This window comes from Solea senegalensis, linkage group LG6 (assembly GCF_019176455.1).
Source record: "Solea senegalensis isolate Sse05_10M linkage group LG6, IFAPA_SoseM_1, whole genome shotgun sequence".
Taxonomy (NCBI): Eukaryota; Metazoa; Chordata; class Actinopteri; order Pleuronectiformes; family Soleidae; genus Solea; species Solea senegalensis.
The window spans coordinates 11,362,552-11,380,014 of record NC_058026.1 but is presented as its reverse complement, the minus strand read 5'-3'; the positions used below and the strand labels follow the sequence as shown (position 1 = coordinate 11,380,014).

At 41.6% G+C, this 17,463-nt stretch overlaps 1 protein-coding gene across 1 annotated transcript; it reads right to left on the bottom strand.

Moving 5' to 3' along the window:
* Nucleotides 1-9,875: 9,875 nt before the first annotated feature.
* On the bottom strand, nt 9,876-14,212 carry mchr1a (melanin-concentrating hormone receptor 1a). Its single transcript, XM_044027725.1, has 2 exons — nt 14,155-14,212; nt 9,876-11,370 (listed from the first exon to the last, which is right to left on the bottom strand). The coding sequence occupies exons 1-2, from the start codon at nt 14,210-14,212 to the stop codon at nt 10,349-10,351; spliced, it is 1,080 nt and encodes a 359-aa protein (XP_043883660.1). The 3' UTR covers nt 9,876-10,348.
* Between the last annotated feature and the right edge of the window lie 3,251 nt (nt 14,213-17,463).

Sequence of the window (17,463 nt, the reverse complement as noted above, 5' to 3'; positions counted from 1 at the left end):
AGAACAACAAAAACACCGTAGGTGTACACCAGTGAACAACATAACACATATTTAAAACTTGTCTCAATGTGCAAAAACAGGCCAAAAAATGGAAACTATGTACAGGTGTTTCTCCAACTCTGTCCTCTCTGGTGACAAAGACGCTGATTCGCCGGCTTCCTGCATCACAAAGCGTCACGTCATTACAGAAAGGTTCAAATCATGCCTGATAACCACACACGCTACAGGATAATTTGGCCAGATGGTCTGTTCAAATCAGCCTAAAAGCAGAAGAGACACACACCGGATTGTCGGAGGGGCCACATCTGGACCAGAATCTGGCCAATTATGCCCTGATGTGCAGCAGGTGTGAAACATGCAGAGCAGTGAGCTGTTTCGCTAAAATAATCAACAGTCACATACAGTGACAACAAACTCGCACAATAGCAGACTGTGTCACTCAGGCGACCCTCACAACTTTTCCTTTACACCTTGACTCATGGGGAAAATAATAACCTGAAACCGGATCAGAGGGGGCAACAATCTGCCCAGGTTTCTCTCTAATCTGGATTTGTTCTAGTCAGAGCTGAAGAAGCCTCTTGGGTGGAAGATGAAATGCCTTCAACTTCGGCTAACTCCTCAAGATGGACAACTGAGAACATTCACAGGCGTTTTAATGTCTTTGATACCTGTTTTGATCCAATGTGCTTCCTTCAAGGAGCTCTTTCTTCTCATACAATGGGTCCCATTTAGCAGATTAGGAAATTAATCCTCTTTAATATTTAACATTTGACTGCCCACTGCATTGTTCCAACAACTGAGGCTCTTTGTAGCAGCTAAAATATGAAACTACCTGATCCACGGCCCACACACACACACACACACACACACACACGTGCTTGTGTTTATAAAGAGCAGATTGAACCCGCCTTTGTTTCTGCTCAGTGTTTCACTGTCTCGCCCTGTTCTTCGGGATGAATTATGCAGTCGGCGTGTTAAGAGTGTTTTACCTCAATTTCATGAGGGCAGATAGTGTGACTAAAAAGAAGAGTAAACAAAACAAAAAAAGTTAGAGGGAGGAAAATGAGGCGACACTTCGCAGGGATCCCACTGAGAGTGCAGCTGTCAAGAATGATTCAACGGGTTTAATCGGTGGTTCAGATATGATCGTTAATCGCAGCCGGCGCTCACAGTGTCGCACTTGTAGGCAAGTTGGGGGTTTTCAGCAAAGCCGCACCTGTTTACTTTGGCTTTGATTTGATTCTTTTTTTTTTGCTAAGACAGCAACCCCTGAACAAGGTCACGATTTAAATAACTACGCTCTCACTTTTCTTCCAAATGAGGACACAGAGACGAGGAATCATGGGGGCAAAATGTGGAGGCTTAGTGCACCTGATGCTACGCCACAATACATACATTTTCCCTGAGAACCTCTTGAGTGCTGCTGTCCACTCAGTGAGGAGGAACTTCTTTTCTGCATCGACCACTTGGTCCCTCTTCAGCTGCAGCGGCTTTTGTATGATGTTGACAAATGAATATATTAGAAATGTCACTGCCAGAGAGCCCTGATCCCCGGGAGTCGCATGTTTTCGCCTGTTCCTCCGCGTGTGTGTTCTCTCTGCTGTGAGAAGCAGAGGATTAAGCCCGAGTGGCAAAGGTCTCAGAGGATGCATTTGTCAAGGATGATGGAGGTGATGAGGTTGAGGGTATGGGCTCAGTGCGGGTGGGGGTGGGGGTGGGGGGTGTGATACCTGCAGCATGTGTGTGTTCATCTTTGAATCCACGTGCTATTTCTCTTCTTCCTCTTTTTTTTCTCCCGTCAAGAAATAATAGGCCAGTGTCTCAATTCCAATACATACATACAATACATTAATAAAGGCTGAGGTGACTCTTAAATGATTTTTTTCCTATTACTCAGATCTGATTTGTTTCAGCACTGTGTGGACACAGCAATCTCAATTTCAATTTTCAAATCAGACATGTGTTACTTCAGTTTCCGGAGCTAAATCTCACCCCACGATGTTCCTTCATTTCCCCGTACAGGGGATCTACATCTATTTCCCACTTTAATATCGAGTGGCCTCACCTTATCGTGATGATTATGTTTCAGAGGTTATTAATGGGAAACTAAACAAACCAAACAGACTGATCTGTATCAGTTCATTGGTGTGTATATTCACCCAACATACTGTGTAATCCTGTGATTCTGGGAAGGTTTTCTCAAGCATGAACGACATGAAATCCAGATATTGCTTTATTTATTTCATTAATTTCCACAAACAATGGAAGGACTATAGGTCTACATAAGTTTTATTATTGTAAGTATTTTGTTTTTTCCACTTTATAAAAGGTCGACTTAAAACGGCAATAAAACATCAACAGTTAATACAACAAACTATCATTATTTTGTATATAATACATCTGTATAAAAAACCTAACATGTAATATTATCCTCATTTTGTGGATCAAATGTTTTTTACGGCTCCAGATAACATTGATTAGAGTGGAGAGGGGGACAAAAATGTCTCTTTTTTTATTATTTAGAAATGATGAGCTTCTGTGGGCACAGAATAAACTCACAGCGAGAGAAAAGGCACACTTCATGCTATCAACTGTTTTCCATATCACTCCGCTCGAGCTGAAACAATTAATCGATTCATCGATTGTTAATCGATTACTAAATTAATCGACAACTATAATCAGTTTGAAGTTTTTTTCATGATTAAAACAAGATTTCTGATTGTTTAAGCTTCTTAAATGTGAATATTTTCATCATTTCTTTGCTCTGGATAACAAAGAAATCATTAAAAGTGAATCATGTTGGTTTGTGGACAAAACAAGACGTTTGAGAACACTATCATTTCCAGGTTTGACAAACCCCGATCAACATTTCTGATATTTTACGGACCAAACGATTAATCGAGAAGAAATCGACAGATGAATCGATTATGAAAATAATCGTTAGTTGCAGCTCTACACTCCGCCCACTGCAAAACAAGAGGTGCCACCCAAAATAGTTCCTGATTCAACTTTTTTTTTTTTAAACCCCATCCATTTAATTGGCCCTCCAAAATTAAATCCACAGCATAAATCACACCGAAATAAATCTCATCTTAAAATACCAAATGATTTTAATTGAAGTCAAATAGAGTTTTCGCTTTCACGAGCCTGACAGCAGAGACTGAAATGTCCATGAATCATCTTAATCGTGTAATAATAGTTGGTAAAAGGGAACACTGGCTTATCTGAGACACACACATAGCTGGTTCCTGTCAAACAAAGTCATCTCAAGGTTCACAATCTAATAAGTCTCCGCAGTAAATAGATTTCCATCTCGTGCTGCAATTTCTAGCGCACATATTAGCGACACAATCATCACTCCTCCTAATAACATCCTGTCTGAGGCGGTGTGCTGCAAGGGTCGCTGTATGGAACAGGTGAAATATTATTATTTATTTATTTTACATTACAGAAGAGGGCCATTAGACTCATTCATCGACACAGGGATCCAACAAATCCCTTAGAGCAGGGGTGTCAAACATACGGCCCGGGGGCCAGAACCGGCCCGCCAGAGGGTCCAATCGGCCCACAGGATGAATTTGTTGAAATTTCACACTAATCTAAATGTAATGTCAAATGCTCCAGATACCCGTGAATAAATGTTTGTGCCTTTATAGATCCAGTGTGCTGTGTAAATAGTACAATTAGGCATGATATTGTTGAAATTGCACTTATATTTCTCAAGAAATTTCATGTTTTGTAAAATGATCCTTCAGTAAATGTAAAACAAAGGAGAAAAAAACAAAGGGGTTCTTTTTGTTCATAGGTTATTATGCTATTATTTTACTATTTTTACTGGTCCGGCCCCATTGAGATCATATTGTGCTGTATGTGGCCCCTGAACAAAAATGAGTTTGACACCCCTGCCTTAGAGAGATCTCAGAGATCTTTAAAACAAATAAATAAAAATAAAACAAGAATCAGAACCAGTTTGATGGATGGAAGACAGGGATCACAGTCAATTACAGTGTTTAAAAAATAAAAAATATGACATCATCATCATCATTCATCTTGGTACGTGTATTCTTTGTCTTTTTTTGGTCTAAATGATTTAAAATGGGTGTATTGTGCTCTGACAGGCTGTGACAGTGGCACAGATGTTATACTGTTGGTATTGTTATCTCCATTAGAACGCTTGGTTGTATGAGTTTAATTTCTTAAACGAATGGAATAAACTTGACAAACAAATATTTTAGAGCTTGTGCGTGTGTGTGTGTGTGTGTGTGTGTGTGTGTGTGTGTGTGTGGGCTGGAAAACAATTATACCGAGCAAAACTCGCAGCAAAGCATGTCACAAAACGTGTTCCGTGCTGCTGGACCAGTTTATGGTATGTATAAGAGACTGGAAATCCTATTGTTAACTAAGTGTTACCTTCATGAAAATGACATTAGTTTCCTTGTATGAAGACAAAGAAATGTCATTGCCCTCAGTTTGACAAGTGCGCCTGAGAAATGTCCTTTAGAAAGAGCTAAAGACGAGAGCACATGATCATGTGCACCAAACTTATCTTCTTTGTGTGTGTGTGCGTGCGTGTGTGTGCGTGTGTCATATAGCCCTACAGACCTTGAGAAACAGGATCACTCAGCACAGGAATGCTGATTAAAGTCGCCGATGCCAGCCTCCTCTGATGTGTAGCAGGTGCATAGAGGGAGGATTTTCTTGACCAATGTTCCGGTGACTTGTGTGGAACAACAAACTCCACCAGATGAACAAAACTATTTTTTTTTTTGGCAAACCAGTTTTGTTTGTTTTTTTCATTCGGTCTAGTACTTGCTCAGCATCACTTCATGAGCGCATAAATCTTCCACAAGTGACTCAGGGGGGTTTGTGTTATTTTCTCATCCGGATGAAAACCCCAACATTTCATTATTTATTTCACGCAACAGAAAGAGTCCCCACCCACAGGTCTGAGGCTGATTACATTCAGAAAGGAACAAACCCAATCCTATTACCCCGCTGTTCACTCCTTTGATCCTTCGAAACCAACTTTTTCACGAATCCTAACTCCCACTGCTGAGGTTTACCTCAAATATAATGGTGTATGTAAGGAAAGCATGCATTCACTGCCAATTGTATGGAGACCTTATAGAATGCACGAGGGTAACCCAGTGGGATCTTCTGCTGCTGTAGCCCGTCTGCTTCAAGGTTGTCTCTCCATCATCTTGAACCTTAATTAAAAACATTAAAAACCTGCTGCTAACTGGATCATTTGTCTTTCTCACACCGTTCCCTTTAGATTGTTGAGCCTGTAAATCCCAGAGTGTGTCTCGCACCAACAACCGTGCCACATTCAATTGTGATTGTGTCTCACTTGTAATTTAATTGGATTTGTACTACACATTTCCCGGGGCTTCAATCAGTTATTGGATTCAGTATGTGATAGGGAGCCAGTGAAGTTGTTGGAGGACGGGGGGGTGATGTGCCCTATGCAGGAGGAGATTCCGCTGATGATGCGGGCTGCTGAGTTTTGGACCAGTCGGAGTTTTTGGAGGGATTTGTGCGGGAAAACCAAAAAGGAAAGAGTTGCAGCAATCCAGACGGGATGTTACCGGTGCATGGACGAGGATGGCGGCGCTGTGGGGTGTAGGTGTGAGGTGGTAGTTAGCAGACCGAGTGTTTTCATTGACGTTGGCAGTGAAGGAAAGTGTACCATCGAGGACGACGCCCAGACTCTTTACCCGAGGGGAAGGAGGGACAGTGGAGTTACAGATGGTCATAGTGTGAGTGCGGAGTTTTTACCAATGAGTAGGACCTCAGTTTTTATTGTTCAGTTTAGTTTAGCTTAGTTCAAATTCCACATTTCAGCAAGATCCACATGGACCAACGTGAGTCACATGTGGATGCTCTCTCGCTGAGTGACAAAGTCAAATAATTAAACCGTCCAAGTTAGCCAGCTGTAAAATTGTCATCACTAGGTTTTCGCCTTGGCCTCAGTGTTTCAAAGAAGGCCCACGTGGTTATGTTTTGCCTCAGTTCATCAAAGCAGCCAGCGGTGATGAGTGATGTGTATGATCAGCGCTTTACGCTGTGGCTTGAATGTTTATGGGCCAGAAACAAAGTCCAGAGAGAGGATATCTCTGGGTCATGGCAGCCAGCTGTCATTTGAAATGTCAGTGGCTTTGGCAGGTGCAGCAGAGGCTATCACCTTCTTTTTCTTTCCTGTGCATGATTCGCAGCAGTGAGCCATTTATTTCATTCCTGTTTTGCAACACAAGAAAAGATTTGAGAAAACTCAAAATGTGAGCTGCTCTGAAGAAAGGAATCCGTAACGCTGCGGTGAACCTTTCACCAGGGGGACACGAGTCATGCTGCGGTGTAATTGAAATCAATGTGTTACTTTAATCCATAAATTGAGGTGTCTTTTTTTTTTTTTTCCACAAAAGAGAATAACACCAAAATAAATGCAGCTGGTCCATCGCCAGCTGAAAGCAACGTCCAGAATTTACACAACATATTAACATATGACGCTGTGTTTCTTGAAAGTGGAGAACTTAAAAAAAAAAAAAAAAATGTGACCATGAACTTGTCACAAACTCACAGCCATCACCAAGGAAACCCATTTATCCTTTTTGTGAAAAAATGCACGAGTAATCAGAGCGCAGGTTGTTCTGGTGACTGATTCCCTTTCTTTAGTTTCATTCACTTTAGGTTCACTTCAGTGCACATTTGCAAAGGCTCTAATAAATGTAGGGAAAAGATGAAATTATTCTTCACGCACGGGAAAAGTAAGACGACCGGTTCAACCGTTTGACAAGTGAGGACTTACACGACCACTTAATGTGGCCAGTAAGACGATTCAGCAGAGAACCAGTGAACACATGAATGCGTTCACAATTTGTGTGTGACCTGTGTCCATGTGGTCTTAATAAAGAAGCTGAAGTGTGTCTATCTATCTATCTATCTATCTATCTATCTATCTATCTATCTATCTATCTATCTATCTATTTATCTATCTATCTATCTATCTATCTATCTATCTATCTATCTATCTATCTATCTATCTATCTATCTATTTATCTATCTATCTATCTATCTATCTATCTATCAATCTATCTACCTACCTATCTATCTATCGAATAAATGAATGAGGGAAATCAATAGACATGAACAAATGCACTAGTTTTTTTCAAGCAGTCTATTTTCACAACTTACGCCACAGACAGACGAACAAATTGTTTCATAAACAACAGAAGAAAGAAGTTATTACAACAAACAAGCACTGGTGCACTAGAGTTGCGACGACAAAGGATCTTAAAGACAAAGAATATAAGAACTTTTTCTTAATGCCACAAAGGGTTGACTTATGGCAGCATTGCTGTGTATAATCAACTCAGAGTTTTGTTTTTTTTCTCAAGTCAAGCGGGCGTAATTTCATTCTGAAAACCGCGTCTCAGCTCAAAAGAGGTCCAGAAACCCTGAGTTTTACAGTTTTACACTTACTGATTGAGAAACGTCACCGATATTATGCACACATGAGAAAACTACAACACCCATTTCCTGAAAAGTTGGAGCACTTTATAAAAATGCAGAAATAATGTATATATATATATATATATAAAGTGGTTTCACTGACACATGGAATGTGACGCTTGCAACTCACTCAAAAATAAAAAAATAAAAAGTCAGGAGAGTTTGTTCTGGGAGGTTCCACAATCAGCAGGTTAATTAGTAACAGGCGAGGGAATCAAGATCGGGTCTAACAGGAGCGTCCACCAAACGCTTCACCTGTGCACACACACACGCATTCAGGGGACAACAGAACTCTCTGCGCTGAAGGGCCAAACGCGCCGTTGTGTTGCATTTAATGTGAAACTGTCACGCTACCACATGGACTCCAGGGTGAGTTAAGAAATGCAGGCTAAAACTGTATCACACGGAAAGGGAGGGGGGGAAGTCATATTATTCATTTTTAAATGCTTTTGGGCCCCAAGTTCATCTGCGATGGACTGAAAGACGGTGGAAATGTGTTCCGTGTTTGTTTTCGGGGGGAAATGGACGTCAGTCAAGTGTGATTTATCTTGAGAACTGTTTTTATTTGCCTCACTTTGACTGCGAACAAAATAAAACATTAGACATTATTGCCACTGTTGAAACATTCACAGTCCCCTCCTGTAAAACATCAAAAGATGAATATAATAGAAGAATCCAGTATTTGCACTGGGATAATGTTAAACAACTTAGAAGATAGTCTAGTTTGTACTGGAACACGGTACACAGTGTTTTAGGTGGGCAAAAGTATTGGCATGAAATGAATAATGCCTAATATTTAAGCATTATTGTTGATCCTTTTCGATGTTAGATCAAATTTCTTGTGTTGAAGGAGCTGCTTAACGCCTCCTCCTCTTGACAGTCCACGCAGCAGAGCACAGGTTGCAGTCTGTGCTCTACTTTGGTCGTCGCCGCTTCTGTTAAAGTGCTGACACGGTAACACAATCACATGCTTGCTGCCGCACACCTGCTCAGCAGTATCACAAATGCAGTATTTACAAATGTGAGAATGAGTGGATGATGGTACAAGTGTGTGCATTGTATGTGAGGACTTTGAAACTTTGGATCGACATAGTCTGTCTTCTCCCCTGAATGTCTCTGTCTTGGAAAATGCAGCAGATTTGTACGAATGCTGGCTCCTATTGGAAAAGTATGGAGATTCAGAATCATCCACAGACTCACGTTCATCACTACTATTACTTTCTGCACTTGCCAAACAACTGGCAAGGTGACGCGCGCAGTGGAAAACTTCCCTCTGCCACCGACCTTTTTGCATTGCGTTGCAGGGATTCATTTGTAAAAGTTTGTGTTTAATTAGCAGAATGTGAAGACACCGGAAATCTATTCTGTGTCCTTTTGTGTCGCCAATTAAAATTTGAGTGAATCGCATCTGGACACAATTGACTGTAGGTGTGAGTGAATGAGTGAATGGTTGTTGCCTCCATGTGTCTCCGTGAGAAGGATAGAGATGAAGAAGAGTGAATTAACAAATAACAGATCGTTTTTTGGAACGTTTTCCCAACTTTTCTAGAAATCCGCATTGTGACGGCTACAAAATGTGAAAATTATATTGGATAAATAAGTGATACATAATATCAACACTAACGCACAAAGTGATCGCCTTGTCAGATGCCAAACGATGCCCACAACTCACATCTTGTCTATTGACCAGTGGTCAATATTTATTCCACGCTGAAGAGGTTATTGAAATCTCCATACAAAAGAGCAATCTGACACGAGGGCGCGAGGGAGTAACAAAACGTGGAGTCTCGTCTCTTTGTCTCGATCCTTTTTCTTGACCATTGCTGCATTACTGTTTTTTTTTTTTCTCTAAAAAAGGCGGGGTGGCGGGGGTGGCGGTAGTCTGCTGAATGTAGTGACAGTTCATTTTAATTTGTGTTGCTTCTGAATCGCATGTGTGCTCAGGCTGAAGACCGCAGAAACCGCCATCTCATTATGCGCCGTTTGTTTTCTTCAGAGGTCGGACGATCACAGTGCACAAGAACAACAAAAAGAAGACATAATGACAGCCAAATCCTTTTTACAACAACTCTTAATTGTCCGAAGCTCACATCTTGTTTCCCCTAAACAACAGTTCACAGCTGACGCCTCAGCTGCAGGCAACTATATACAGAGATATTTTATTGTTATTTGCATTTGTATGTTTGCATATGTCTGGATACGTCGACAGCCTTCCTATATTAGACGTGATGCCTGTGTTGATAATAGTTTTGTATTTTACAGTCATTATGCTGCATCATTTATTTCCACAGCACAGTGTAGTGAAACATGAAGTGAAGATTTTTTTTTCTCCTGTGACATTAAACATCTGCTTATCTATAGTTCTGTTAAATCATGACGTAAAATAATGACGGCACAAACACTGCAGCAGAAAATAGCAACATTTGCATGAAAAGCAGGGATTCTGGGAGTCCGTGTGGGCTGGTACATTAGAGGTTAGTTTTTCTAACTATTTTCACTGTGTATGATGTGGATGTGTTTAGCTGAGCAAAACTATCAGATTGTTTTTTGTTTATCTACATGCACAGGCACAGCGCCACCCGCGACCCTCATGTGGAGGATAGAAGATGAATGGGTCTATATGCAAATGCAGTTGTTTCTTACTTGAAATGTTAAGACGGATATTTGACGTTAGCGTACTGTGAGCTCAGGTGGTTTTTTTGCATTTTTAAACCACTGAAGCTCTGTAAGCAGCTGCATAAAGCTTTGAAAGCCATCAGGTGTTGGAAATCAGTGACTATGGACTGAGTAATGGAAAGCAGAAGAAATCATTTCGACTTTTTAGCCGCATATTTTTGATTTACTGTGGGGCCACATTAGACGGTATCATCTCCCGCGGCGCTGGCCCCTGCTGACCCCCGTCTGGTACCATTCGCATGCTCACACTGCCGCCATCGGTGGTGCTCGTGTTGACGTGAATCTTCCTGTTGATTTGATGTACAGCTCTGAGAAACTGCCTCTTGAAGGTGTCACTGAGGATGATAAAGATAAATGGGTTGATGCAACTGTTAGCGTAGCCCATGCTTATGGCTATGTTGTACGCGTAGGAGAAGGCGAGGCTTGGCTTCTGCACGCCGAGGTGGATCAGCTGGAGGATGTAGTAAGGAGCCCAGCAAATGAAGAAAGCCAAGCAGATGACCACCGCCATCCGCGTCACCTTCCTCGTTCGAACCCTCAAGCTCCGCGGGGGCAGCGGCGCCACGCTGGTGGACATGTTTTGGAGGATCTTGAAGAACGCCAGGCAGATGATCACAAAGGGCATCGCAAAGGCCAAAAAGAACTGGTAAAGAGTAAACCAGTACGTGTTGTTGACCGGGTCAGGCAGGAGGAGCGCGCAGGCCACCAGGCCGTCTGGAAGAGGCATCAGGCCTGCGTACATCCACACTGGGATGATGGTAAGGAAGGACAGACCCCACACCATGACAATGACCACCGCTGCCACGCAGGGCGTGCGGACGTAGTTGAAGCGAATGGGATGGACGGTAGCCAAGTAACGGTCGAGGGTCATTGCAGTCAGGATGTAAGTGCTGACAATCTGGCTGTTGGAGTCAAGTGCAGTGATGACCGTACACATCGTGGCTCCGAAGTGCCAGCTACCATTACCCAGCAACTGGTGGATGAGGAATGGCATCCCAAGGAGAAACAGGAGATCTACAATGGAAAGATTTAAGATAAAAATGTCCGGGACAGTTTGCTTGGCGTGGCACTTTGTTTTCTTCATGATGGTGTACAGGACAATGGAGTTGCCGATGATACCCAGAAAGCAGATGATGCCAAAGATTACAGGGAGGATAGCACTGGAGTGAGGCGCCCCATCAGCAGCTACAGACAGGGAGGAGAGATAGGTGTAAACATTTAGTCATATGATACAGAGTCACATTAAATCACGTATAGACTTGTGCGTAATTGTTTTTCTTTTTCACACTGGGGGAAACTGAAGTCACATTTTCAGAACAGGAGATTATATATGTGAAGCAAACCATAAATCGTTTTTTCTGTCAGTGACCACATTTTTCAAAATCCACTTTTCTCCTCCATACTTTTTGAAAGATTGGTTGACTGGTGGTTCTTTTTCAATTCAATTCAATGAATCTATATTTATGGGGGGGGAGACATAGTGGACATAAAGTGCATCTGATACACAGACACATAGAGTATATTGCAATTTGCTCCTGAATATACACTATATTACTGAATATAGAATCTATAATTATACACTCCTGTCCCTGACTGGGCTTTTCAGAAACAAAATTTAATGTTTTTAAATCTTTTATCAGTTCTATTTCATTAGGGAATTGAATTCCAGATGTGACTTCCTTTTGATGGAGAAAGCTGTGGTTGTGTGGTGGGATATTTTACAGTTGTTATTGACAAAGCTCCTGGTGAGTCTGCTGTCTTTGGATGCAACCACAGGGTGGCTCTGGTGCTAGATTACTGACACGTCCGTCCATCCATCCATTTTCTACCGCTTTATGCTCCACATGAGGGTTGCGGGGGGTGCTGTGCCAATCTCAGCCGACATACGGCGATAGGCGGGGTCACAGCCTGGACAGATGTCCAGTCCATCACAGGGACACAAACAGCCATTCACGCACACTCTCACACCTACGGTCTATTATGAGCGGTCAATTTACCTCATTTGAAAATGAATTTAACAAAGCAGAGGTCAATAAAGCTTTCACAACTCAATAGTTTATATTTGTGCAGTATATGACAGCGGCGGCGCCAGTGAATTGGCTCTTTATCTCGAATTTTCAGGGCTTTATTTTATCATGAACCTACAGTCTATGTTTTATTGTAGAAGGAGCTGCTTGTGCCCCAGCTGTCACACAGTATGAGATGTGGGAGAAGATTGTGGCCTGCATTCATTTGAAGCAGTTCAGGTTGTTTTTTATTGTCTTTACATGGTGATTAAATTTGAGTTGAGGCTCCAGGTATTTGAATTCTGTCACCGTACTGATGTCTTGATCATGTATGTTCCCTTTGAACTGTTGACACAGCAGATGATTGATGGTCGTGTCGTGCGTTTAAACAAACACACCTGTTACACACATCACATCAATCAAACGCACGCACCGTGTTTTCAAAACAGGTAAAAACACCTTCAAAACAAGAACATGGCAAACACGTCATGTGTTTGTGCAGTTGCCGTATTGAAATGCATTATAGATAAGAACGGAACAGTTGAGATATGAATAACTTCAGTTGTTGGTGTCTGGAGTTGTTCTTTTTCTGGCCACGCTGTGGGTCTTTTTTGGTAAAAAGAAAAAGAGAGTGTAACGCTGTAGCATATAAGGCACAAGTAAAATACTTTGATGGGTGGGGATGTTTAATCCCACTGCTTGTATACAATTTAATTTGTGTTTCAGGTTGTAGGAAAGATTTAGAATCACCCAAGGCGGTTTGTATTGAGCACTAAAGTTACACTAAAGTTAATTCAGGTAAAAGAAGTCAAAGCCCCATCAACATAATTCATGAGTTTATAGTCTGATGTTTGAACACATGGAACCAGGTGGGCGAGACCCCTGTTATAAGTGTTTTTAAGTCAGTGCGAGTGTTGTGAGTGACAGTGTAGACTGAGACTTTGTGCAGCGGTGGAACAAGTTTATTCGGAGCTTATTCTGCACTAGGATTGGGAGATTTTTGTCAGATTTGAAGGTCAGATTAATTACTAGCGCATGATGGATGTTTGTAATAAAAACCGTGTGGAGAGTAATGAAAGGGTGCCTTCAGTATTGACCAATGCTTATTAAGAGCGAATGGAAAAAAGAAAAAAAAACTGAAGTAACATATCTGGTGTGACAGGGTTGTCATGAAGCAAGGTATATTATCAGACACTAAAATAAGCACCTGTCACGTCCCTGTCTCCATCCACAGTTGGCGAAATAATTTACATACCTGCGTGTGTGTGCTTGTATTTGTAACTTCTTCAGGAGCTTTTCTCTCGTCCTCATGGAGACCAAAACCAGGTCCTAATGAGGCAGCACCTCATTTCTGAGGGGCTAGTTTTAAGTTCAGGGCTAATATTTAAATTATGGTTAGGTTAAGGTTAAGGCCTCGGTCAGGCTGTGCAAATGAATGAAAGTCAAGGTGAGTCTTAAAATGCAAGTGTGTGTGTGTGTGTGTGTAAAATGTATAAACCTAAGGAAGCGAGGACATTTTGGCTGGTCCTCATATTCTGTCATCTCTTAAAAGTGTCTTTTTTTAATGCTCAAGACCTGGTTTAGGGTTAGGGTTAGGCACGTATGGTTAAGGTTAGGGTGATGGGGGCTAGGGAATACATTATATGTCTATGAGTGTCCACACAAATAATGCTGCACAAACATGTGTGTTTTCAGATATCCTATGTAATGTGAGATATTTGATCTGAACACGTTTTATACACAAATGTCACAAATATCTGAATGACCAAACTGACTCAAGTGACATCCTCTGAAGTGTAAGTAAATGAAAGTAATTCATTTGTTTAATTGATTCTTTCGTTTCTTTTTTTTTATTATACTGTTATTATTATTTTTGGTATTTTAATGCTGAATTAAGTTATGGGGTGCTTTCACACAAGGTGTGTGATGAAAAAGTGTGTGTGCTGCTGGCTGCTCAACTTACCTCGTGCTGATGAATTATTGTGTCCGAGAGAAACGTGAGTGTCGTTATAGAAATCCATCGGTTAAAAACAAAAAAGAAAGTATATTTTAATCCAAGTGTTGGTCAAAAGGGTCTGCTTTAATCCAGATATGTTGTTGTTTCAGCAAGTTTAGTCTCTGGGCATCGTGCATCAATCTATGAGCAGACTGTGCGCTCTGCTCCTGCAGTGATGATCGTGAAGCCTCTCCCAGTGAACGAGAGCATCTTCACTCAGAGTCAGCGGCGCTCTCTCTCTCTCTCTCTCTCTCCCCCTCTCTCCCTCTGTGTGTGTGTGTGTGTGTGCAGCTACGACTGCGCTGCAGGTTTCAGATCAGTAGCCTGGACATGATTTGCACATCAGTTGGGTTTGTGCGCGCAGACGCATAATTGGGTCATTTAGACAATTTAATTGAATAATATTAATGATGATGTTGATATATTAGAATTGATTGACAGATTGTTTAGAATTTCACAGACTGGGCAGATTGTAAATAAGCTCAGTTAAATCTTGCATTTGAAGTGTTTGCTCTGAGACAGTCTGTCCTCACTTTGCAGACTAATGAGGACACACCTGAAGAAACCCCTCACCGTGATAAATGAGTCAAGCGCCCAAAAAAAAAAAACATCTCTTATCTAAATCATTGCAGGCTTGATTGGTTGATCCACGTGAAACCCACCGGGTGTTTCCAGCAACACACCGCTAGATGTCCTTACTGCTCCCGTATTTGAAGCCCGCACACATCGCACGTCTCTCTCCGTGTGTGTACTTGTATTTATATCTTTGTGAGGACATTTTGTCTTGGTCCCACAACTTTAATCAGGGTTAAGACCAGGTTTTAGGGTAAGGGGCTAGGGAATGTATCATTACTATGATGTGTCCTGTGTGTGTGTTTGTACCTGGTTTTCCTTATGCTGTGGGGACCTAGTTCACACAATCACACCATGGGGACTTGTCTTCCTTATGGGGACAAAAATCAAGTCCCCATAACACAACATCTAGCCTTCATCCACTGTATATAATGTCCATGTTTTTCTTTTTTCGACTATAGTCCTTTCCTTAATCCCTTGCTTGTTGTTGTGTCATCTAATTTTGCTGTCTGCACACGTCTTAGCTGTTTTTTTTCCCTGCTGTAACGAGTGCATTTCCCTTTTGTGGGATAAATTAAGTTTATCTTATCTTATCTTATAAATGACTACATTTTAAGATGAAGTCATGTTTTAAAGTTAAATGAAATTTAGAGTCAGGGTTAGGATTAGGATTATGATTAGGTGTCACATACACCCTGCTGGAAAACAATTATATCTAGAGGAACAGCAAATGTGCCTCTTGGAGAAGACTTGGGACACAATGTCGTTGACAGATACAGATAATATAAAGTCACCCCTCTGACAGCCAACAGGGAGCAGTATTTTGTATTTTCAACATCCCATTATAGGATATTGTTTACACGCTGAAAGAGTTCTCCGACAATGTGCACCACAATCCCAGCTGACATAGGGTGAAAGGTGGGGTACACCTTGGCCGGAGTCTCCAGTCCATCACAGGGTCACACAGAGACAAACAATTCACTCTCACCAGTGTCCAGTTATTCTGGACTCTGCATGTTTTTGAACATGTGGGAGGAGGAAACCGGAGAACCTGCAGAAAACCCAGACTTTACAAAAATCAATTCCCAAATAGCGGTCAGACAGTGAAGAAGACTAGCACTGACACCTCACAGCTGTTGTTGTTCTCCCCTCATGTGTGTGTGGGTTTTCTCTGGATACGCTGGATTCCACCCACAATCCAAAAACATGCAGAGGGTAAAGACCCTCATGTGGTCATGTGGAGGAGGAAGCGGTACAAAATGAGTGAGTGAGAATTTCCGAACGCAAAGGCTGTTAACAGTGAAGCTGCAAATATGTTCTTAGATATTAATCTGAGATGAAATGTGTTTTTTCTGTGACTCTTTTAGCAGTCATATTGTCAGTGACAGCATCCAGTGCCTGTCTTACGCTGGTTCTAGCTGCATGGGCCCAGCAGGAGGTGCACACAGCTCAGACTATGGTACAGTACTTTTTACAACCACATTACAAAAAAAAAACTGAAGGATCACTTTGAGCTCAAATTGCTTCTACCCCAAACACTGTCTCAAACTTAGAAAGTCATCTGTGGAGTAAACAAGTTTAAAAAATGAAGCCTTTTTGAGACATTCTCATACACAGCTACAGCCCAGTACAGCCAAAAGTTAATATCCACAATTCAGTATCCAGCTCGGAGCCACTTTCCATCGACATCAATTAATCATTGTCTATATTGTCCTTACACTTAATCTCATGGGTCTTTCTTCAGATGCTGCTGCAGGTCCCTGTTCACACTTCCAGATAGCTGAGTCACATCTTTAACATCTGATCAGGGGAGGCTTGTGTGGTTATATATAAATGTCACTGTGAATGTCTAGACTCTAGAGTGGTAGAAGAATTTTTTTTTTTTATGTCTTGTTATAATAACAATCCACAGTGCAAGGCTGCAGACTTCCTTCATCAAGAGTCTTGAGCCATTATTAGACACCAAACGCCGGAGACTGGGTCCCGTCATCCTCTGGTGTTTGTTGTTCATGTGTGATGAATGAAGTAGGATATTGTCTTGGTGAGATGTGCTTTGCTCGAGCATGCACGAGGCAGGACACACACCCATTCACTTGCAGTTGGTTGTCTGGGGTTTCTCCTGCTGTGCGATTGCACATGAGCTCACTCGGATATTATCCCGAGATCATAGGAAGCTGGCAGGGCGGTCTTTGGAGAATTTCTGGCCTTAAGTACATTTTCTGAAAGCATCTTGGTCCCTGGACATGTGTCTAATATTTTAATTTGTAGCACTAGCTTGAACTATTATGTTTTGAGTCGATACAACATCCATATGCTGCAGGAACAGGACATGACTTGGGAATCAAACATTTCTCTTCAGGCTCATTGATGCTATCGCCACCGACGACCACGTTTAACATTCTTGTCTGTAGATCTAACCTTCTCGTCTTGGCAACTCTATAATCTTCTTTCAATTCATGCCATACATGAACAAAATGTTTGCTTGTTTCAAAGGAAAGTTTCAAGCATTAGCAGAGGGAGAGATATTACACATTTATCTGGGTTCATCAGTTCATGGAGGCCCTGGACATTGCTGACATTGGCATGAGAGGAGTTTTCAGTGTGGAACAAAAATAAATCTCCGGTCGTACTTAAATTTGCACTCAAGAGCAATCAGTCCTTTTGTTTGAAGAGTGCTTACATATTGAGGAATAGAACTGGACC